Source organism: Lissotriton vulgaris, chromosome 8 (genome assembly GCF_964263255.1).
Source record: "Lissotriton vulgaris chromosome 8, aLisVul1.2, whole genome shotgun sequence".
NCBI classification, from domain to species: domain Eukaryota; kingdom Metazoa; phylum Chordata; class Amphibia; order Caudata; family Salamandridae; genus Lissotriton; species Lissotriton vulgaris.
The window spans coordinates 873,625,815-873,649,137 of record NC_141696.1 but is presented as its reverse complement, the minus strand read 5'-3'; the positions used below and the strand labels follow the sequence as shown (position 1 = coordinate 873,649,137).

The 23,323-nt window shown below is 45.3% G+C and overlaps 1 protein-coding gene across 4 annotated transcripts in view; it reads left to right on the top strand.

Annotated features, from left to right (window-relative positions):
* TGDS (TDP-glucose 4,6-dehydratase) overlaps positions 1–23,323 on the top strand; it is a 417,256-nt gene that overhangs the window by 251,147 nt on the left and 142,786 nt on the right. For all 4 annotated transcript variants that reach the window (XR_015299323.1, XM_086934798.1, XM_086934800.1 and 1 more), the window contains exon 5: positions 13,968–14,110. Coding sequence is in view for 3 of the 4 variants with exons in the window: in XM_086934798.1 (XP_086790924.1) it covers positions 13,968–14,110 (143 nt within the window). In the remaining variant the exon portion in view is untranslated. The remainder of the gene's footprint in view (positions 1–13,967; positions 14,111–23,323) is intronic.

The window sequence follows — 23,323 nt, the reverse complement described above, 5'->3', positions numbered from 1 at the left end:
TGTAAAGCACTCTGATACCTCCGGATCTAGCCAGCGCTATATAAAACCTTTCAAATAAATAAATAAATAAAAATAAATAAATAGGGAAAGGCGTATTGAAGAAGTGGGTGTTTAAGTGTCTGAATGGATGATTTAGTAGGTGTGTGACAGACTCTATGTGAGTGATTAAACGTATCCTACTGAATGCATCGGTTAGTGACTAAACTGTGTGAATGTCTGTATCCATCTTTCTGTTGGTGTGTAAGCGACTACTTGGGTATGTGAATAGCTACATGAGTGTCTATATGGGTTATTGATTGGCTGTCTGAGTATCTGTATGGGTGCCTGAGTGTTTATGTGGGTGGGGTGTGTGTGACTCTGTGCATAGATGTGTGAGTGGGTAATTCACTGGGTGCATGGTTTCAAGAGTGCATCTATGATGGACTGTGTGGGTGGGTGAGTGTGTGTATGGGTGTGTTAGTGAGTGAATGTATATCTCAGTGGTACATGTGTGAGTAACTACATATGAGAAAGGCAGTATATATGTGTGTTGGAGTATATAAATGCCTAGAAGTGAGAGTGTGTGATTGTGAGAGTGGCTGTATGGATGAGTGTGTGCTTGTATCAGTGATTGTATAAGAGTGTAAGAATGTGCTAGTATTTGTATTAGTGATTGAGCTGGTGTGTGTATACGTGTATAGGTGAGTAAATGGCAGTGTGATTAATTATTTGCATGACTGACTAGGTGTGTGAGTACCTCTATGGATGAGTGGTGGTGTGTAAGTGTTTATTTAGGTGTATGAGTGCATGTGATAGTCCTTTCCTGAGTGGCCATAAGTATGAGTGACTGTACAGGTGAGTGAGTGGATGTGTGTGTAAACCTAAGAATCAGTGAGTGTGTATGTAGTTATTGCTGTTGGAGTGTCTATGGTTTTGGGAATGTCAGTCTGTAATTTAGAGTGGGTGTATCAAAGGTTATATTAGGGTGTGAGAAGATGCATCAAATTATCACATGGATGATGTCATCAGTGATGTCATTTGAGATGTCATCAGTGATGTCACTGACCATGTCATGAGTGATGTAATATGTGATGTCATCAGCAGTGCATCGCGGGGTCGCGAGTTATAGTTAGCTGAACTAAATAGAACCGGGGAATTTCTCAGGTTTTGTACAAGTGAAATGTCCAGCTATAACTTTCCCTAAATCCTATGGTTTTTTCAGAGAATTTCAAAGTTTTTTTAAATGCTAATTTCTAACTATAATGTGCCTGAAACCAATGGTTTTTTCAGTGAATTTCAAAGGTTTTTTAAATGCTAGTTTCTAACTATGCCTACAGAGGTAGGATATGTGAAGAAAGAAGAAAAAAACGCACAGAAAGAAGCTAAAGAAATGCAGAAAGAAGCAACAGAAGTCCACAAAGATGAAGAAAAGTGCAGGAAGATGCAAGACATGTGCAGAAAGAACCAACAGAGGAGCAGAAAGAGGCCTTGTTCCAATATCATCCTGTGCCCACATCTTTTTCAGACTGGTACTGGTGGTAACTGACTGACTAACCAGGCCTAGAGCCAGTGCTGTGCTAAGAGACACTTAGAATACAGTGAAAACACCTACATACACTAGGGAACACTATGCGTTGGGGTACCCCTGTGATTAGCATGACCTCCTCTGTAAGGCCCTAGTACATATTAGGGCAGGTGGATTAAAACTACCACTTAAAACGCGCTAGGGAGCGCGTTTGCACAGTGGTGAAGGGAGGGGAGGGCCTGAGTTGACATGTGCAAACTCGCCCTGTGGCCGTTTTAAGTTGGGAGATTAAGTCCCCTTGAATCCTGACGGTCCCTGGGGTCCAACTTGCCTACCAGGTACCTCCAGTAAGCGCCACAGAGCTGCGTTGCAGAGAGGTGTAAAAAGTGGCATGGCCTGGCCCACCTCTCAGCAACGCAGCGCAGTGGCGCTTACTGGAGGTACCTGGTGGGGTTGTTGGCCCCCAGGGACCATCAGGATTGAAGAGGAATTAATTCCCCAACTTAAAACGCACCACAGGACGTGTTTGCACACATGTCACCTCAGGCCCGCCCCTCCCTTCACCACTGTGCAAACGCACCCGTGGCGCTTTTTAAGTTGGGGAATTAAGTCCCCTTGAATCCTGAGGGTCCCTGGGGTCCAACTAGCCCACCAAGTACCTCCAGTAAGCGCTACAGAGTTGCAAAAAGGGGCGAGGCCTGGGCCACCTCTCTGCAACGCAGATCTGTGGCACCCCCTTTTGTACCGCTTTGTTCGCCATAAGTTGGCAGGGTATGCTCAGACGTGAGTCCCTTGCTCACTTTGCCACTGGATTCAAGCAAGCCGGGCTGAAGACGACTGAAATGCCAGAAACCGGTCCTCGGAAGCTTGTTTCCGGTCCAGGGAAGGCATGGTTTGGCAGTTCGGGCTGGACTGTTCCTGTGAGGCACAGGGTCAGACTGATTTGCATATGGCCATGTCTGAACTAGGGTGGGAGAGTGGGCTAAAGAACGGTGATGGATTAAAGCCAGATCTCTTGACTGGGTGTGAGTGTTTGATTGGTTCAGATGCTCCGTCCATCACCACCCCCTTTTGTACCGCTTACTGGAGATACCTGGTGGGCTACTTGGCCCCCAGGGACCTCCAGTATTGAAGGAAAAAAAAATCCCAACTTAAAATGTGCCACAGGGTGCGTTTGCAGTGTGTTGCTGGGAGAGGGCGGGGCCTCCGGCACGATCTCATGTTGTTTTTTTAAATATTTTTTGGAAGGGGCTGTGTGGCTGTTGGACTTGGCCCATTCTCGCTTTTCACCCCCCTAATGTAGGATGTCTCCCCCATGGTAGAAAGTGGTATAGGCCATATGTGGTTTGATATGAAAATGTCACACAATGGTGTGTGCACTTATTAACCCCCCATTGTGTAAATGTACCCTGGTAACATGCTGTATTTAAATGGATGCCATGGCTATGTGTTGTGCCACCTTACTGCAGTAGGTTAGCAGTCTAGCTGTTTGGTAGCCAGCCACCCTGCTTTTGGAGGGAAAGCCTGGCACCCAGGGTGCTTTACTCTACTACCCCCCCCCCCCCAACTCCGTGCCAGTTAGAACTAGTTCCCCATAGAATTCTAGAAGCTTCAGGCACTGACTGGTAGGTGGGGTGGGGGGCATATAAATAAGGGGGATGTGCCACCATGTGCTCAGTCAGAGCAGGGACATTAACGTGACGGGACCTGCTGCCAGGGGATACCGCCACTTGGGCCCTTGTGCTGGACCCTTCACCCTACTAGAACCCCTCTGCTGTCCCCAGGGTTAGTGGAAGCCCCACTGCAGGAGTTCAGGCTGCTGTGTAGGAGGAGGGCCACGCTACAGTTGAGGATGGTGAAAGCCCACCGCCCTGTTTTGATGAGTTCCCACTAACTGCTGACCTGGCCCAGTAGTTCCTGCTGCTCTGCCCCTTGGCCCCTAAGAAAGGAGTGCCGTACTAGGTCCCTGAGGCTGGTGGGACCTGGCGCCACTTCAGCGCTACCTCTACCAGCGCCTGAGGAGGAGAGCGCCATATTGGGACTGAACGCCCCCAGGAGGTGAGGAGCGTTACCCTGGGGCTTGCTGCTGGGACTGCCTGCCCCCTAAGCGCTATAACCCTAAAGCGCTGTGCCAGGAAGACGCTGTTGCCCTGCGAAGCGCTACACTGCTGGAGGTGCTACTGCCTGAACTGCTGGTTTCTAAGCGCTGTATTAGGAGGACTGTGCCCCGAAGTGCTGTGCTGCAGAAGCGCTGCTTGGCCTAGAGGAACTGTTTCATTGGGAAGAACTGTCTTATGCCAGGACTGCTGTCTCTTACAGTGCTACTTCTACAAAGCTCTGTCTGGCCCCAGACACTGCTGTGCCCTTCCAAGCGCTGTGTTGATACAAGTTCTATTGCCTATCGCTGCCGTTGCAGGAGACTGCCTGGGTGTTTAAGCGCTATGTATGGAAACCGCTGCTGGCCCCTCAACGCCCGGTATCTGAAGAGCGCGGTGGCTGAACGCGCCCTTTTGCCAAGTTGAAACGCCGCAGGAGCCTACCCCGCGTTGGCGCCATAGTGAACTCCGCGGGTGCTCACCCTGCATGACTGCTGCCTGGAAATCACCGTCGCGACCTCGGGGTCGCTGACACAGGGAGTGCAGCTAGTGCCTGGTTCCTCGCGGTGGCCCCTGGAGCCAAGAGAGGGCCGCTGGGGGTAGGCCGCGCTGGGCCTCTGGAAGTTGAGGAGGGCGGTGTCACGTGGCTGGGGCACCGGTGATGTCACTGGCCGCGCCTCCCAGCCTCCGCACATGCATTGGTGGCTGCTGCCACGCCCCCGGAAGCCGTGCACTGGTTGGCCGCCCGGCCGGGAAGCAAAAAGAGGCCGTAGGAAGCCCTGGGTCCCAGGAGGGAACCCGGGTGAAGCCTGAAGGAGGAGGTGGCGTTGCAGGGCCCCTGTGGCAACGAGGGAGCCCCGTGTAGAACAAGGAGCCAGGCGGGAGCCTACCCCGCGCAGGCCCAGCAGCCCTGCGGAGGCTGCCTCGAAGTCCCGGGTCCCTGTGAGAGAGGAGGGGCCTGGGGGAATCAGGAGGAAGTTGTCGGGAGCCCAAGCAGCCCCGCAAGAGCCCTGTGGGTGGGGTGGAAGAGTTTGACTACCGGAAGCACCCCCGCAAGGCAAGGGGAGAGGCCTTTTGAGGAGCTGGGGGGTGGGAAGTGTCTGGGTACGTGTCGGTGCCCGCCCCCCCTGGGACCAATACTTTGGGAGGGCCGAAGACGGAGGTAACACCCCTGCGGTGGAGGCCTTGAAGGATTCCTGAGGCCACCCTGCCCCTGCCTGAAACTGTTGTTGGGCCCCGTTGGCCCCCATCCAGTTGATAAGGACCTGACCCGAGGGGAGCAGTGACTGAGGGTCCCCTGGACTGGGCCAGTGCCCAAATTAAGTGCTGGTTGGCTGTCTTTGGTGATAAGGTTAACCCCTGGCTGGGGGAGTGTCCCAACCCACCTGCCCGGAGCAGGAAACCTTATTTATGTGGAGGTGCCACACCAGTGAGGGTCCATGAGTTTCAATGATCCACTCCTGTGCCTTGGGTTAAAATGCATGATGTGTTTTCAAGCTTTTCACGCCTAATGTTTTATCCTATGCTGACATACCCAAAGGCTGATGCCTAGTGTTTCTTCCCCTCACGCCTATACTGCTGATGGTGTATGCCATTCCTTTTTAGGCGCACTATGTTTCCTGCCCCAGGATTTAGGTCTATGCCTGATGTTAGTGCTGGACGTCCTGTTAAGAGGTTTTATGGCAGATGTTTGCGCCTGATGTTCCATGTCAATTGATAACGCTCTGGAACTAATGGACTTATTTTTTTCCTCTTTTTCCCTTTACCCAGTGAATGATCCCCGTGTATATATTGCCCTGGCGCCAGTTGGCGCAACATTGTGATTACTGTGTTTGCCTTTGCAGGTTAGAGACAATATAAGAGTTACTCTTTTTCATCCAAACTGGTGTTGTGTCTCTTTTTGTGCTGTGCCTGGTGTGTCGTCTCTGCGTACTGCGTGGATGCTTCACACATGTCCTCAGGAGTTTGGCCTGGCCGCTCTGCACCATGCAACCCCCCCCCCCGTAGAATTGGCTACCCCATTTCTAGCAGTGGCGCCCCTTTTTACTGTTTTTGGGCCCTGGGGACCCCATCCCCCAGCACCTAACACTCATTTAAAAAAATATATATATCTTCATGGGAAGGGGGCTGCGTTGGCCCCCTCCCGTGTCCAATTCCGGGCCCCGGGGACCTCATCCTCAGGGCATGGGCAAACTTCTTTTTTATTATTATGGAGGGGGGCCTACTTGGCCCCCCTCCGCAGGGCATTTATGGCCCCGGGGACCCCATCCCCCGGGGCCGGCCTTTGCGACATTTAAAAAAAATAATAATAATTATTAATGGGGGCGTGGCCCCCCTCCCGGGCCACTCCTTACCCCGGGGACCCCGTCCCCTTGGGCCTGGCCTTTCGTTGAGGACCCTGGGGGGAGCCGAAATGCCCCCACGGTCCAAGTCGGCATCCTGCGGGAGCCGGCATTACTTTTTCACATGGGAACCTGCTAAGATGCAGCTCCCCATGTGGCAAAGCAATCTGGTTTGAATTTTGGAAGAGAGAGCCGGTTTTCTGCTCTCTCAAACCTGCTCTCTATTACAAAATCCAAACCACAGTTTGCTTTGACAGTGCGGAAGCTATGGCAGGGCTGCCGCCCTGCCATAGCAAACTGCAGTGTCCCAGGGATGGGCACCCCGGCACACTGCAGGAGCTGGCCCTGGGGGGTCCCCAGCCCCCCTCCCAACATCTGAACAGCCCCGAGGAGGTGGCTGTCCCCGGGGCTTGTGGGGGGGCTCAAGCCCCCCCCCCCACACAGGTATATATTTTTTTTAAAAAGAAGCCCCGGGGGGTAGCGGTTCCCGGGGCTGCAGGGGGCCGTGTGCCCCCCACAAATATTCATGCAAACCCCGGGGGGGTGGCGGTACCGGAGCAGTGTGGCGGAGATTGGGGCCCCGCCCACGCATTTTTTTAATACCCCCGGGACCTGGCTTATCCCGGGTCTTCAATTCGTTTTTGTTGGGTTTTTTTCTCGGTCTTGGCCGGATTCGTGCACCCAGCGCGAATTTGGACGATTTTTAAAAAAAATGCTTTTTTGGGCCCTGAGCAGGCCCTGCCCCCTTTTCTTGTTTTGCGTGTTTCTTTTTTCGCTTTTCGGCACAAGATGGCTGCCAACACTTCCTGGTTTGAAGTGTTGACAGCCAATAAAAATGCAGCTCGTGATCGGCAGGGTGCGCGGACCGTGTGCCTCTATATATCGAACTTTTATTTTTGGGATTTTTCCAGCAACTACTGAATGGATTTACCATTTAAGAAAGAGTGCTTTCTGAACCAAGCACTACTTTTTGCCAAATTTTGGTGTAATTCTGGTCAGCAGTTCGAGCTGTAGCCGTGTCTAAAGTTTCCTATGGGAAATTGATTTTTTCACCTCTTTTTCTTGAATTTCTCAGGAACTACTGAGCGGATTTACACCATTTAACCAACAAGAGTTCTTTCTGAAATAAGTGCTACCATTTTGGCAAACTTGGTGTAATTCCGTTCAGCAGTTCGGTCTGTAAGCGTGTCTAAAATTTCCTAGAGGAATTAACATTGAGAAAACACGTTTTGAGACCCCCCTTTTTTCTCGGCCCCGCTTGCCAAATTACCCCGAAACTTTCAAGATAGGAGCTGACCAGAGCGCCCCACAAGTTTTGAAAATTACGCGAAGATTCGTCATCGGGCGCCAAAGTTATTGAGAAAACAAAAAATGCTTTTTGAATAGAAACAAGGTCCTAACTATAACTACCTACTAGCGACCACCAATAGGTAATATATGTGTGTGTGTGTATATATATGTGTATATGTATGTATGCATATGTGTATGTATATGTATGTATATGGGTTTGTTTTATCGATGATCTGTTTGTGGTTTGGAGGGGTGACAAACACTGCAGAAGAGTTTATAACTGAACTAAACTGTAACAATATAAACCCCTGCACTTCACTTATAACATCAGTGAAAGCTCCATCTGTTTCCTAGATGTAGAAGTATATGTGGTAGATGGTAGGTTAGAAACGAAATTACATTGGAAACCTACAGCAGGGAACACAATTTTACACCCATCAGCTTTCACCCCAGACACACTATCTGCAGCATTTCATATGGAGAAATATGCTGCGAATGCACAGAATATGCAGTAATGAGGAAGATAAGACTCGTTTCGCCTGTCCAGCAGGCTTGTTCACCGTTGGTGAACAAGCCTGCTGGACAGGTGAAACGCATCTTATCAGCTGTCCAAATAAAACTATTTGTAGCCAGTACAGGGCGTCGTCAATCCTTTCCTTGCTGTGTGAGGGATCGCTTTATTTCTGAACTGTGCTTCTGTGGTCCAATTCTCGACGATGCACCCGCTGTTCAGGCAGTGCGACGGCTGGACCAAAGCGGAGAGGAGCGAAATATATATATATTCGCAGCCCACTGGTTGTAACATTTGAAGGACAACAAAGACAGAAGTCAAATGTCATGCTATGTTGTCTGACAAATTGCTGCTCGTTTATGTTTTTCCATGGGGATTCTGTTTCCAAACTCTTTTCACTTTGCAATCAGGGAAATAAAAGCAAAATTAATTATGTGGCAATCCTGCTGGGGTACGGAGATTATGAAAGGAAAGGCTGCAGGATGTTATTTTTTGTAACACACAGTTGTAATTCTGAAGTGTGATGGAAACATAGCTTTCAATAGAATCAAAACAAATCAGGACACCTTACTTGGTGATGCACAAATGATAAATATTCACTGAAACCTGATTGTTGCGATATAGTTTTATCAGTAAAACTGTTTGTCTGTGCAAATTTAGTGGCCATTCAATGGAAAATGTACTGTCTGTAAATGACACCTTGATGCCACACGGTGTTTAGTTACATCAAATATCACCCTCTTCATGTCCATTAAAGCAAGGTTGGTCTCAAGAGTTTTTACCAGCGGTTAGTGGTTCTAAAAACGTTTGGCAAGCACTGCTGTATAGGTTTTCTTGGTCTTCTTGGTGCTTGTTACACATTCAATAGTCCAAACTAGCTCTATGGACGTTGGCGTGGCACTTTATTTTAGAATCATTTTGGACTATCTTATTACTGATTAATGTCAATTGGGACAGCCCTTTTGCCAAGAGTATTTAGTTCTGAGGATGGTTGCACTTATTTGTTAGCTCAGAGACTGAAAGGTCAACATAATTTCCACCTCTTGCTTTGCTATTTTATTTTATTTGATCGACTTTATACCATGCAAGAGCAGTTTAGCACATATATGCACATCTGCATTGTTCCTTTAAATGTTGTTTTAATGCTGACATGAGCATATTCCCGATTTGAACCCCTTACATTTGGAAGTATTCCTGGATTGTCTTCATCTAAAATTATGTAGGATTAGGTGTACATTATTTGCATTAACAAGGCGTGATGTTGGTTTATTCGAACACTTGTTATAATTAAATATAAAAATAATAGTTTTAAAAGCAGCTGCTTGTTTCCATTTCTGTAACGTGCACTGGTGCATAGAATAGCTGTATGCTAGTTTTTAGGCAGTTTTCAGCTCTCTGCTGTCAAAAGACCTCTTGTGGCTCATATCAAAACTTATGGTGAGCTTTGGTGATTGACTTTCTTGTTACTCATGAACTTGCCTTTTATTCGACTACTCTCCTTCCTTTTAAGTTTGTCCCTCAACTGCTCTACCATCCTTTGATTGGGCTTGTATCCTTCAATGTCTTTCATCCAGGAAATAAATGTTTCTTTATTTTAAGCCCGCAAAGGGAGTGCATTTGTTTTTTGCTTTTCCCCATATACTGCTTCTCCTTCACATCTCTTTTCCCTGCTCTCAGTTGCTCCCCGCCATTCCCACTTCAACCTTAAAAGCACAGCAACAGCTTAAAGGCAGACTTTGTAATGTTGATTTTCTTTTATTTCCTGTTTTCCATCTAGTCATTAAAAACCCAAGTTGTGGTACACAAAGGCAGCATTTATGGCACTGAGAGGAATGTCAGGCTGCTGCTTTCAGCTCGTGTTTGAGGCCAGAAAGTGACTGGAAATATGTCTATAAATCATGGGTACTGGCAAACATTTTCCCAGGGGCCGAAAAGTTTGGTCTAAGCTGTGTCCGTAGGGCTCACTGATGCCAGCAGGGTGGTGGTTGAATGGGCTGGAATTGGGGAAGGAGGGGGGCGTGAAGTGGGTGTAGGGGAAGCAAAGTGGCTGAACTGAATTGCAGCTTGTGGAATCAGAAAATCTTGAGTGAATTCCGGCTTCTTCCTTGACTAAATTGTGTGATCCCAGGCAGTTGTTTTCTTTTAATTTCCCTCCTTTTTAGGTTTCGTGTCTAGCGTTGCGATGCGCAGCACTGCTCGCGCTGCGGGAGACCTCTTGTAAGGGGGCTCTGAAAGCTGCTCACACGCTTGTGCGTGTGATCAGGCTTTCGCCGCCCGCCATTGGCTTTAGCGTTTTTTTATACCAAAATATGGCATGCATTTGGGCAAAGGCGGGCACATGTTCCGCCTTTGCTACGCCCATTCCCACCGGTGGCTAGCACGCGCAGCAGCGCGCGTTGGCCTCGCTGCTGCGCTCCTCTGTGGTGAGCGCGCACCACTGGTTATCTTTCACTTTCGCACCGCGCGGGCATGTGACTTTCACGGCTGCACGGCCATTGCTTTTTTTTGTGGCGCTGCGTTTCAAGCTAGAAGTGCAATGTGCCGCGTACTTCAACTACGAGCCAGAAAAGTAGGATGGATTAGCTGAAAAGTGAACGTGAGCGCTGACTGGGTTCATTGTATGGCCCCCGTAATGAAGGCAAACACTAAATACCATAATTTTCCTACTACTGGGGACACCTGTCCACTACTTATGTGGCCCATCCGTGAGTACAGCCTCACATCCGTCGTCACCAGCCGATCTCTTAACTGATGTAAGTTGTCCTTAAACTGTGGCACTTCCGGGTCGCACATCACCCAAGCCTGTGGCTGAACATAGTCTGGGATTGGTCGTTGCTAACGTGTAAAATACCTTAGTGTTGGAGGCCTTGGGGAACCCAGCCAATACCAGTGCACCATATATCACCCATATAGTGGTGATTGGCTGTGGAGTCCGCACGTGCCGCTGTTCATCTCGCCTCTTAAAGTTGGCGAGTTCCGCCCTTCTTTGGGGAGTGTGTAGTGTACATGAAAATCCGCTTGAGGTGAGTCAGTCTGGGATTAGGCGGAACTAGAATTTTCGGGCCAGAAAGGCCAGGCTACTGCCGCCTGTTGTAAATACGAAGTCAGCAGAGCGGAGGTGGAGCAACGGGCTATAAGGCTTAAGGTGATTCAGTGAGCCATGGTTGAGCTATGTCTGTTCACGATTGACAGCTGACAGTGCTGGACAAGCCCATTTATGGCCTTTGTATGTTCAGGTCTGTGGTGACAACCATAGATGGCTCTGCCGAGATCTGATAGCATACAATCGATAGCAGTCTAGGACAGTGGTTCTTTTTAAAAAAAAAACCTTTATTGTACAGTTCAATAAAAATACAAGCACGGGCCAACAACCGCAGGGGCCGGCCGCAACACAAGAATAAGACCCACTATATTATCAAATGACACAGCTCTTCAGCCGACAACCCTGAGGTCCGGCAGCGAATCAGGATAAACATTGTATTGAGCTCACAACGCGTTACAGGATAAGACGAAGGTTTCATTTTATTTGTAACCCCCCACGTAAAAAGCAAGGAAAAGAAAACAGACATATCTGGTACCACACATTCAAACACTATGATAAAGTGAGTAGGTACAAAAATGGGATAGTCCCCGATCAATTTAGAGGGAACGACCGAGGCGCCTGCGCTAGCAAGCACAAAACAGGATGTACGACAAAGCGATCTATAACCCAACGCAGTCGCCCGCACACAGACCCCGCCCACCCATTGACGTCGGGATAGAAAAAGAAGTACGGTTACCAGATTCTGGAATACATATGAAATCATGATAATATCCCATCGTTATGAAAGGAGAGCGAAAGGAAAGCATGAGGTAAAGAAACCACAAGTACTAAACTAACTAACAAAACTATAGACCTATCCCCCCACCCTGCACCCCTGCAAGTGGCTTTCGCCTAACCCCAACTAGCAGCGTGCCTGTCGCCCCGACTAACTAAACTACAAAAAGTAAAAGAAGAATGGAGGAGGAGAATGTCATACAAACTCCCGGTCACCTTTCCCCCCGCCTGAAACGAACAACCCCTGTCCTAAGACCACAGAGTACTCAAAAATATTATAGACAGAGCCAGACAGGGGAGACGTTGAACAACGCCCAACCTCCGACAAGCATTACATTAGCGAATCCCTTGTCCTTTAAAGCCCCGAAATCAAACCCAGACCAACAGTCTCATCCTTGACCCCTCCGATCTTTCATGCGAACACTGTCCGATAACACCATCACCGCCCCAGGAGAGTCAAAGTTCATAGGAAGTTCAATAAAGATTAGTATGAGATCAGTCGAACGCATTGAGTCTCTACAAGCAACCGCCACCGGTAAGATCTCCCTCACCGACATGCAGTCCATTTATCCTTTCCTCCGTTGATGTAAAAGTTCCACAGGGGCGGGAAGGGACGGTAGTGACTTTCGGTTTTTGCTAGTCGTAGTCTTAAGGGGTGAAGAACCAGGTAGCTCCACAATTATCGGCTGCGATGGTGGTAGGACAGTGGTTCTTAACCCTTTGAATTACTCTACACCGTCATTCAAAGGCGCAGCTAGAGCCAAATTTCAGGGGGGTCCGGGGGGCGTAATTCTTCCAGCAATAGGCAGAATGGAGATGAAGGGGTGAAAACAACAAAGCCTCGTTAACCCGCAAATGGTCTTTTAAAGACCTGTGAAGCACTTGGGTGTGGCTGCAATAAGCTCAAAAACTGTCTCTGTATGTGGCTGTGATAAACTCAACAAGCATTTGCAATGCAATAGGTCTCGCATTTGTGAGATTTTGAGCTATTGTCATTGTAAATGACAATACCTTTTATTTATGCTTAAAAAACCTGCAATAATAAAAGGTCTAAGTTTACATTTACAATACCAAAAGGTCTAAGTTTTGAAAATGCGAAACCTATTGCATTGTAAGTGCTTGTTCTTCATTAGTACTTGTAAGGGGACTTCGAAATACATGACTTCAGGATGTGTGCTATACAAAACCTCCCGTGTTGTGGATTTAATCACTAATAGCATTGCTGTCAATGGGGGTGGGGAGGTGAGCATGAACGTTTCTAAATTCATGTTTCAAAACTATCACTTAAGAAAAAAAACTTAAGAATGAACTGCTATAATCTGATTTATTAAGGTGAAATGGTTCTGCAGGTTGATGAAACTCACTTTTTCAATTTTGAGGAAACTATCATATTTTGTCACCTTTACTGTCTTTAAAAATGAAGGTATTCCTAAAGATAAGGGATGCAGTTCACCCTAGTTTCTTCCTTTCTTTAAATGCAATTAATCTATAAATAAATGGTTACTGTTTATTTAACATTTTTGTAATGGTAATGCTGAGTCCACTAAACAGCAGCCCAGTGCTGCTGTTGCCCAGTGGGCCACATGCAAAGGTCAGGCCCCCGGGCCCAACTTTGAGTATCACTACCCCTGGGTTGCTGCAGTCGCCAAATGGGGGAACCTTTGTTCCAGTTTCTCCTTGTTTAGAAAGTAACTGACATGCATCTTTCCTTTACATTATGTGCTTTTAAGTTCAAGTAACTAGCTGTTTTGTGCTTTTAAGTACACGTAACTAGACCTCTGTATGCGGTATTCTTTTTAAATTTTGGTCTATTTTCTGCCTGAAATTTAAAAAAGAACCCATGATCTTTATAAAGGTTCAAAATATTGGTTTCATTATTTAGTTGAAGATAAGGTAGCATACAATGTGCTCTTCCTCCATTGTTTTGATTTTTTTTAAAACAATGCTTTACAAATAACCATTGGCAAAGCCAATAGGTTAGCACTCACGTTACAAAGGAGAGGCCTGCTGGCTTGGCTAAGGCTTGTAATAGACTTTGCACTGTGCGAAGAGCATGCACACACGTTTCTTCTTCTGCTGCAGACAGCACCAGTCAAAAATGGTGAGCTGTGGTTGCCTCTCACTGTTTCCCAACTTTGAAGGCTGCTCATGCAGGAATTGTTAGAATGTCTAAGTGTATGTGCTATAGATAGTGGAAGGTCTTAAAAAGAGTTGCACAGCTATGTCCTGCATATGCATTCATGATACAGTCCATGTTTAGCTTCACTGCTTTATCCAAACTAGTGTGTAGCCAAATTAACCTGCGGGTTACAGTGACCACTCACTACGGTCTACAAGTGACATTGATTTTTACTTCTGAAGTGTATGGTTCTAAAAAGGGTAAGCATGTGTCTGATTTTTCTTGCAGATATTTCATTCAGCCATTCCTCTGAGTTTACAAACACAAACGTCTTTGGTACTGAAGTTCTTATAAATGCTGCATACGAAGCCAATGTGGAGAAGTTTTTTTACATGAGTACGGACGAAGTGTATGGAGGAAGCCTGGATGAGGTAAGTTTGGCAAATTAACTCATTCTTGAGGTCGAGCTGGTCAGCACATGCGCTGCTCTGACAGGCATGCTTTATTCAGGTAGGGACTTAAAGCTCCGCCCATGTTTTTAATTGGCTTGTGTCATTGTCCACTGTAAACTGTGGCTGTTTATTGGTCAATATGCTTGGTAGTCGCTCCTTAGTAACGCCTTGTCTCATTTTGTAACCTCCCATGGCGACACCCCCTGTCACGTGTGTTGTTACGCAGAAGGCTTTATTTATGCCTCCAAGCACTATTTTCTCAAATAGCTTTGTCCTGACTGCTATTGCAGGCAGGACACGCTCTCTCCTAACACTTTAAAAAAAAATTTTATAGGACGGGCGTCAAACGCATTTTCAATGTAATAGGTCTCACATTTGCAAGAGTTTAAGCTGTTGTGATTGTAAATGACAAGGCCTTTTATTTATCTGTTTTAAAAACACATAAATAAAAGGTATTGTCATTTACAATGCCAACAGCTCAAACTGTTGTAAACACGAGACCTATTGCAATGCAAATGCTTGTCTCAACGAGGATTAAGTTTAATGACTTGATCACGATAGGGCAGTATTATGCTGACACAAATTGCACAAATTCAAATGTACAACAGTGCGTGGTTTGAAAATTAGCGGGTGTGCAGTTTGCACCCAGTTATGACTGAATGTGGAATAATATGCATGTTATTCCCCATTCCTACATGCTTCGATACTATATATGAGAAAGAATTGTCCCAGCCGCAAATTGCTGGAGCAAATCAGCACATCTGTGCACACCCTAAAATCTCAGTGTGAAAGCGTGAACAATTTTCCTCCTAAAACAGAATTCCCTTCTTGATGGGGGTTGTTAGATTTGGGGGTCTCAAGTTGGCACAGGTAGGTACTTGTGACAAATAGGGACCCTTGCCTCTAGTCAGGGTAAGGAGGAACACTCCTAAAAAAAACCATGCTCACCCCCTGGTAGCTTGGCACAAACAGACACATACAGTAACCAAGTAACAACACTACAGATGGACACCACACAGGTTTTATATCAAAAATACGTATTCTTTATATAGGTTTACCACAACACCACAAAATCCACAATACTGTACTTAAAATGGTAGAATTAGCTTAGTTCTCTTTAGATCTTAAAATGCGACACTTTGAGTCAATTGACCTTTAGATGCGACACGCAGGGCAACAAAAATGTTGCAAGAAAGGTGATGCAATAGTCCCTGGAACTCAAGGACGGTGATGTGTCGAAGATCGGGTGCAAAGAAACAAAGATGGCGCCTTCTCCCTGATGCGACACGCTTTCCGGTGATGCGGGGGTGTCTGCTGCGACGTCGATCCTCTCCCCCGGCGATGCGAGATGCTTGACACGATGTGAGCCGCGACAGGCCCTGTGACACGCTTCCCAGTGATGCGGCGGCATCTGCTGCGACGTCGATCCTCTCTCCTGGCAATGCAAGTTGCTTCCACAACGATGAAGAAAAGGGAAAGTTTAGGGACTGGCAAGTGGGTGCACGTGCTCAGTCAACATGGCAGTACCAGACTGCACACAGGCTCTGCAATGGCAGGCCTTAGACACTTTTACAGACTGCTTCTGTGGGTGGCACAACCAGTGCTGCAAGCCCACCAGCAGCATTTGGTTTACAAGCCCTAGGCACTCCTGGTGCACTTTACTAGGGTTTGACAAGTAAACCAAACCAGCCAATCATGGAATCACTAATTTGTACATTAATTTACAATGGGGAGCACTTGCACTGTGGCACTGGACAGCACTGGCACAGTGCCCAAAGCATCTAACACCAGCAAAAACAACTGAGGCACAGCCGCGGCCAGCAGTGGGATTACCTGCAGGGCGGTGACGTGGGGAGGGGGAGGGGCAGGGTGGTAGTAATGTATGGATAAATAAATAAAATGAATTTCATTGAGTGCACTGCATCCCCAAATGCGATGCAGTGCCGCAGCTGCTGAGGCAACAGCAAAAAAATGAAAGAGAGACCCACGCCAATGGTGCCAGGTCTAACAGGGGTCAAGAAGGAATTTTAGTAGTACGTTTGAAGAACTAAGGTTGTTTGGCATCTGCTTAAGTGCTGGTGTGACTGATTTCTATAATTGTTTTTAGACTTGATCTTTATTCAGATTTAACAATTTCAACAACTGTCATGCAATACAAATTACCAAAGAAGTGGGGTCCAGTAAATATTGTTTATCGTATAATTAAATTTTGTTCTAAATATAACCAGGATTAGATCTTCAACAACTATTCGAACTGTATATCCCAAAGAAATTCAACTCCAGCACACCTCCCTGTGTAGCCATTCACTGCTCCGTCTGAAAAGATTACCCCTAAGCAGGGCCTAATAAGATTGTACAAATACTTTATAATAGTCCACAGGTATCCTGATGGCGGATATTCCTCTGATTTAGCCTCTAAGGCCATTAAGATTGTGTCTCAGACATCTTTGCGCACCTTCCTAACATGTCTTGGCTCTAAGCGCAGTCAACCTGGCCAGTTCAGCCTGTGTACATTTTGTAACAATCACCCATTTTCAGATTGCATGTGCCTTTCTTGCCTTCCAACCCATTCCGATATTTCTTTCTTACAATCACCATTGCTAATTCTGCGAATCTGCTTTGTTCCCTGTGAGATTTGGGCCTATGTATCTGACCTAGTTAAGAGAATTCAGTGGGATTTCCAGGTCTGTGACCGCCTTTATAATCACGGATATCTTTACCCAATATATCTGAATGTGCGTACACTCCCACATCATATGATAAAAATGTATCTTTAGACAACTGGGACATGCGTCTGCCACCCCAGAGGTACATTTTAGCGATCCTATATGGGGATACATATGTTTGATACACAATGATTTTGGGTTATAAAAAGGGAATTGCTAGATACTTTCTTGATATATTCGAATATCTTTTGCCTGGTTACATTCTATGTCTACTCCCCAGAGAAATGTCCCATGTGTTCTTAGCCTGAGAAATTTGGACACCTTAATAAGCGCTACGTGTGCTGAGCGCATACAATTCAAAATCATTGTAAATCGATGAAAAAGATATGTATACTCCAACTGCAAATAAGTCACCCACTCTGTTAATCCCAACTTCGGCCCATACCTTCCAGCCATAAAACCTAGTAAACTCTTGAAACCTTGGCAAACACCACAGCGGGATTTCAGGGCTGTATTATATTATAGTCCTTGTTTTACATGGATATATCTGGGATATGACTTGGTAATTTTCCCAGTACCCAACAGTATATTGATAAACGGTTCTCCCACTATGCATGCTCTCCTTTCAACTGTTTCATGTTCCAGCGGATTTCCAATGCAGCACATTGGCCACGCAGTCTGCACTGCCAGGATAGTATAATTCTGGATTCGGCACACCCATTTCTTCTTCTGTAAAAAAAGCGTAATTTTCTCTATCGCTTATCATTTCTTTTTCTAGTCCAGATGAAATCTGATATTAGGCTTTTTTAAATCAATGAAGACATTTTATTCTAGCAACTCCAGTAATACTGAAGCAAGATAAAATAATTTTGCCAGCACTATCTTTTTTACAATGGCCACTATTCCCAGTGGTGACTAGGGCAATTTTATTCAGAAAACAATGGAGGCTCGAGCAGCAGCTGTTACTTTCCCCATTACCCCATATCCTCCTGACTCTGAGATACAGCCATATTCCTATATTCCTAAGTATTTCAATGTCTTGGGGTCAAGACTAGTGAGGTCTTTGTCTTCTAAGCTTGATAAATCTACCTATTCGGTAGTCTGACTTTCATGTCTCGTAAATATTAGTAAGGCATCATCTGCAAGCGAATGTAAAAAGTGTGGGTGTCAATCAATTGTATTCCCCATCCTAGAGCCTTTTCCTGGAAGGTGCAAACCAGTGGCTGACTGTCACTGTGAAAAATCGTGGCGCAAGAGGGCAACCTTGACATGTAACCCTAAAGATGTTACACCCATTGTAGAAAGTACCACCGTTTCTAACTTTCACAACCATACTTGTATATAGCAGGTGTACCTGTTTTAAATAAGTATCATCTATCCTATATTTGCAGAGAACCTCAAAGAAAAATGGCCAGGAAAGGGTATTGAAGGCCTTTTCTATGTCAAATGAGCCCACCGTGGTAGTCATAGGCAGTGGTCGCATTTTATCTATGACATAAAAGTGCCATCTGAGAATCATATGAGTGCTTCTGCCTGGTATAAAGCCATTCTGATATGGGTGAATGAGATCCCAAATCTTCTCTGGAATTTTATATTCTGAGTTCAGGAGAGACATCGACCTATATAATTTCACGTCCAGTGTTTCTCCACCTAGCTTAGTAGTACTACCACATAGAACAACCTAGTGGAGTCTGGTAGTACACCCCTCCCCCACGAGTCACTTTTTATCACCAATAATCTGGGAATTAATTTCGATTTCCAAGTTACATAATATTCCACTGGCAAATTGTCAGTGACCGGTGTTTTGCCTTGCCACCTGATCTATAGCTGCACTTATCTCTCTATTAATGGCTCGTCTTAAGATTCCCGTTGCTGGGCACTTAAGGAAGGCATATCGACGGTTTGTAAATATTGTGCTCTAACTTGGCTTGCCCAGTTGGTGTGGAGTATAAAGTTAGAAATTAGGAAGCCGCTCCATCCTCCAATTCCCTCCGTGCATGTACCAGTTCCCCACCCTGGCTTTTCATGTCATTGCATACCAGCCATGCTAAAAGTCTGCCTGTCCTGTCTTCCTCAGACTGTTGCCTGGTTACATATTCTTTATAGTGAACTGACCCCTCGCCCCTGCACCCTTCCAACATGTCCACCAGTTACGCTAGTGCCTCCATGGCTTCCAGTTTGCTCGTGTGGATGCAGAGGCCAAAGAACATTCTGTTTTATAGTACTTTAATTTCAGTCTTTCTCAATAATCTGATGGTGTATAGTCATTTTATCTCCATACATAGTTTTAAAGAATATACCTGCTAACAACTTTATTTACTGAGTCCTCATTCTCCGTAAAATAATAATTTATGGGGTCTCAACTATTATAAAATAGTCCAGTAATGCCTCCCCTTGGAGACCCCATATAGGGACTGCTAATCTGGCCTCTTCTATTCCTATCGTCATAAATAACAGATTATGATCTGAGATCGTTCAGCTCAAATATTCAGTATGCTGCTTTTCCAATTTCCCTTACTCTCTCACTAAGAATATGCCTAGTCGCATGTAAAAGTGAGCTCTGTTTTGTCCAGGTGAGTCTCCTTCCGTGCATCCATCGAACCCCAGTGCTTCTTGCAATCAGTGAAATATTTGATGAGCACCGACATCTTGTTACATGTCCATTATCATGTTATATAGCAATGCTCCTCTCAAGAATGCAAAATGTGTAGTGCCCTACCAACTGACCTGCTATTTTTTAGGTCTCACCTACGCAGCGTGTGTGCGCTGCATAGGAAAGAGACCTGTAGCCATTGGCACAGCTTTCCCTGCAAAGACGTGCACACGTTGCATTGCTTGCAATAGCAACGCGTGCACGTCTGGCGATTCCACAGCGGTCCTGCCAAGCATATTGCAGACCACTTTTAAGTTGTAATATGGTGGGCGGGCATCAGCAACTCTTGGCGGTGCAGGGGCGCGGCGGTGGCTTGCGAGCTGCCCCCGCACTGCCAAAAGTCCTAATTGGGCCCTTAGTGTCACTTAATACGACTGTCACTTTTTTTTCAAAGATCTGATGCCAGCACTGTTGTGTAAGGTCCAAGGCATTGATATTTGTATATATTATGCCTTCTTTTAGGGCCATAAAAACTTCCTTGTGGTCAGCGCTATCTGTGCATTTGGGCCTTGAGGAGTTAATCTGAAAATGCCTTTGTTATGCAGTTTCAACCCTTCAGCGTCTGCCCTGTCATGGCCAGTTTTAAATGCATTCTTTTTAGTCTCTTATATTAGTGCACAGGCATCTGTTTCGTGTTTCCGATCTGCACTTTATCTGTGCCAGGGGAATCCGTTATTGCTGATGAGACCCCCGCAATTTTTCAAGGCCTTACAATTCACCAGGTCTTGTTTGCCTCTTTATAGTGACGGTACACTGGTGCCTAGATTACCACTGTTTGAGCATGCAACTGTGTTTTGTTTGTGCCAAGATTGCTGCAAAAGGAGCCTCTGGCCTCTGGCTCATCTGTGACCACCACCTATTGCTGAAGCAACTCTGAGCTTGGACCGCCTGTCGGTAAGTTGGTGCTGCTGCCTCCCTATGTGTTCATGGCTGCCATCTTGTTCTTATCGGCACGAGTGGCTGAGCTCAAGCCAAATTTTGCAACCCAGCTTTTATATATCGTTTGTTTACTCCGGAGACCCCCCTCTCTTCCCAAAACATGATTTTATGAGTTACATTGTACAATGTTAGGGCTGCTGCACAGGATACGTGCCTTATTATAGTAGAGAAGAGCAGGAGTGGCAGGCTGGTGCGACTCACTCCAGTGCACTCCTGGCCACACTCTCATGGTTGTTACATATTTACTTGAATTGTGTATTTTTTTTTTGTCATCCACAATTTTGGGGATTGTTAGCCACAGACTTAATGGGTGTAAAGTATTACACAAATGTGCCACTAACATGCAAAGTAGGGAAAGAGATGTTTTGATTTTATCTCTTTTCCCCTTCTTCACTGTCCCATACTCTGTATTGAACTCCGTTTTGGTTCAATGTTTTTGAGCTTTGTAGATTGGTTGACAAAGTTTGATGAATTCCTCTTCTTTTGCCTGACTCTGGTATATATTTCAAAATTCATGTATCATTTTTACAGCAGTCACCTTACATCTTTATTTTCCTTTAAAACATATTGAGGGAGCGAAAGAGAATGTTGAGTGGCTGCTTTCCTTTTCCTTGTTTCTGACTGCTTGTATGGTTTTGTAGTCCTCTTCCAAAGTTTTCTTGTACAACATTATTGGTGGTTTAACCTGAAGACTGATGATATTTTCTCCATATGCCATAAAATCTGAAGACCAGTTGTTATGAAAATCGTGGTGGACTCCCAGCATAATTGAGTATTGGAATAAACATGGCTGCTACACCCAAAAGATATTTTGTTAAACACTGTTTCTCAACATGTAATATCAGTAGGCCACAAGGCAAACCTATTAACTAAATTAGCGTGTTGATTGCCAACATCGGGGTACTGGCCCACAGACCCAGATTATGAATACAGTTTTCAGATATTCTCATAGGTAATACAGAAACCAAGCAAGGTCCTGGAATGGTATAACCTTAATGTGGACATTACTGAGACTCTGTATCTCCTTGGCAGAAAATTCTTTAAATAGTTCCTGATCAATATCACAAGTCAATCACTCTGATCATTTTCCAGCCCATCTTAGTAGCTGGTTCTCAGTGTTGTGTCAGAACATCTTATAAAAAAGCATAGAATGTTTACTTGGGCTGCGCCTGCACTGCTCTACAAATCCACCTTACATTACATTGTACAGAGTCCAGACCATTTCTGGGATTAAATGTGGTAGCATCTCCGAGCTCCTGAAATTAACATAGTTCCATAGCAGACACTTAACAAAAATGATCACAAGGAAAGTAAAATAAATTTTGTTGTAAGGTAAAAGACTTGAGGACCCCCCCACCCCCTCCCCCTCAAAGATATATTTAGTGTAAAAGTTGCAGTTTTTAATTCGACAATTGGGAATGCTGTGGAAGCAAGAGAATTTCAGGAAGTTTTCCGCAGGTTCCATTATGGAGTGCGCCCATGACGTCTTGGAATCTTATACTGTCTGTATATATTGCAGTAGCCATGCCCTTGAATCATCAGTGTATTAAACTTAGCATGACTTGGGAGGCATTGGTGGTTCTTGTGGCCAAAGAGATAAAAAAAACTAAATGCGTTCAAATGAGCATGTCACAGAAGGAACTTCAATAATGCTGTATGCACATTTGTTGGACTAGGCCTTTTTTGCAGAGTCAGCACTGAACTACTGTTTGTTGCTTGCAGGATCATTTAATGGAATGATAATCGGCGCAGATTCCGAAAAATAACGATTAGAAAACCGAATATTTATGAAAAGATCTTAATTTATCCCAATTGGGGACATGATTGATCGCTTTGTTTTGGTCAGAATTCGACATTTATATTATTCAAGGTCTGAGAACTCACTTATTTTGGAAATTTCAGCGATAATTGATTGGTGTTTGTTAGAACTGGCTATTTCTGGTTGGCTAAGGCTGACGCCAAAGCTAGGCAGAAACCACCATTCTAGTCAGGGCAAGGGAGTCACACGCCAAGATAACTGTCAGAAAAACATGAAAAAGGGGGAGTTCCCAATCATAAAGGAGGAATAATTCCAAACTAAGCAGGAAGAGCCCAGAGGAAAGCTGAATATGAAAATATGTATTTTTATTAGCATAGAAAAATACTTTGGTTCTAGAAAATTAATACATAGTTAACTTCTTTTTCATATTTTTTTTTCCCTTTTTAGGATTTATTTTTTTAAAAAAGCACATACATAGAGATAAATAGTAACAGCCTAAGGACACAAAGGGGTATTAAAAAATTGACACAAATTTCATTCACTCTTCCAGTCAAACCCAAACCTATCTACACAATCCACACGATCACAGTCACACAACAACCAAGAACAGCGCCGACGCGCGTTTCGGAAAAATGCCAGTACAGATTTCCTTCATCAGGGCGCACAAGTAAAGATTATATGGATTTGCGAGGTCTTTCAAGATCCAGTAACCCAATCCTTGGAGGGTGTCCTAATAACAATCATGGCTGGAGGAACTCATCTGTGGGCAAAGGAAAGCAAAAAATAAGAAAATATATACTGTAATAAAATAAAACAGGGCAAGCAGCGAGTTAAAGCAGAGTCCAATTACACAATCAGCCAAAAATATACAAGCCATTAGCGTGTTTATATAAGTGTGCAGAGAGGAAGAACACCTTATATACCATACATAAAACAGATGTCTATCCACCATCACAGTAGAAACAAAGGAGATATATGGGTGTGTGTCGGGAAGTGTCATTATAGACAAAAGGTGAGGCAAAAAAGAGGGGGTAGGTAGACAAACAAAATAATAATAAAAGCATCATAATGGGACGCGTACCATGAAGCCTGTCTGCAGGAGGATCCCTTAAGAGTGAAACAAGGGAGGGACGACGAGTCGAATTAGTCCTTTATAGAAGTGAAGGGGATCGTCA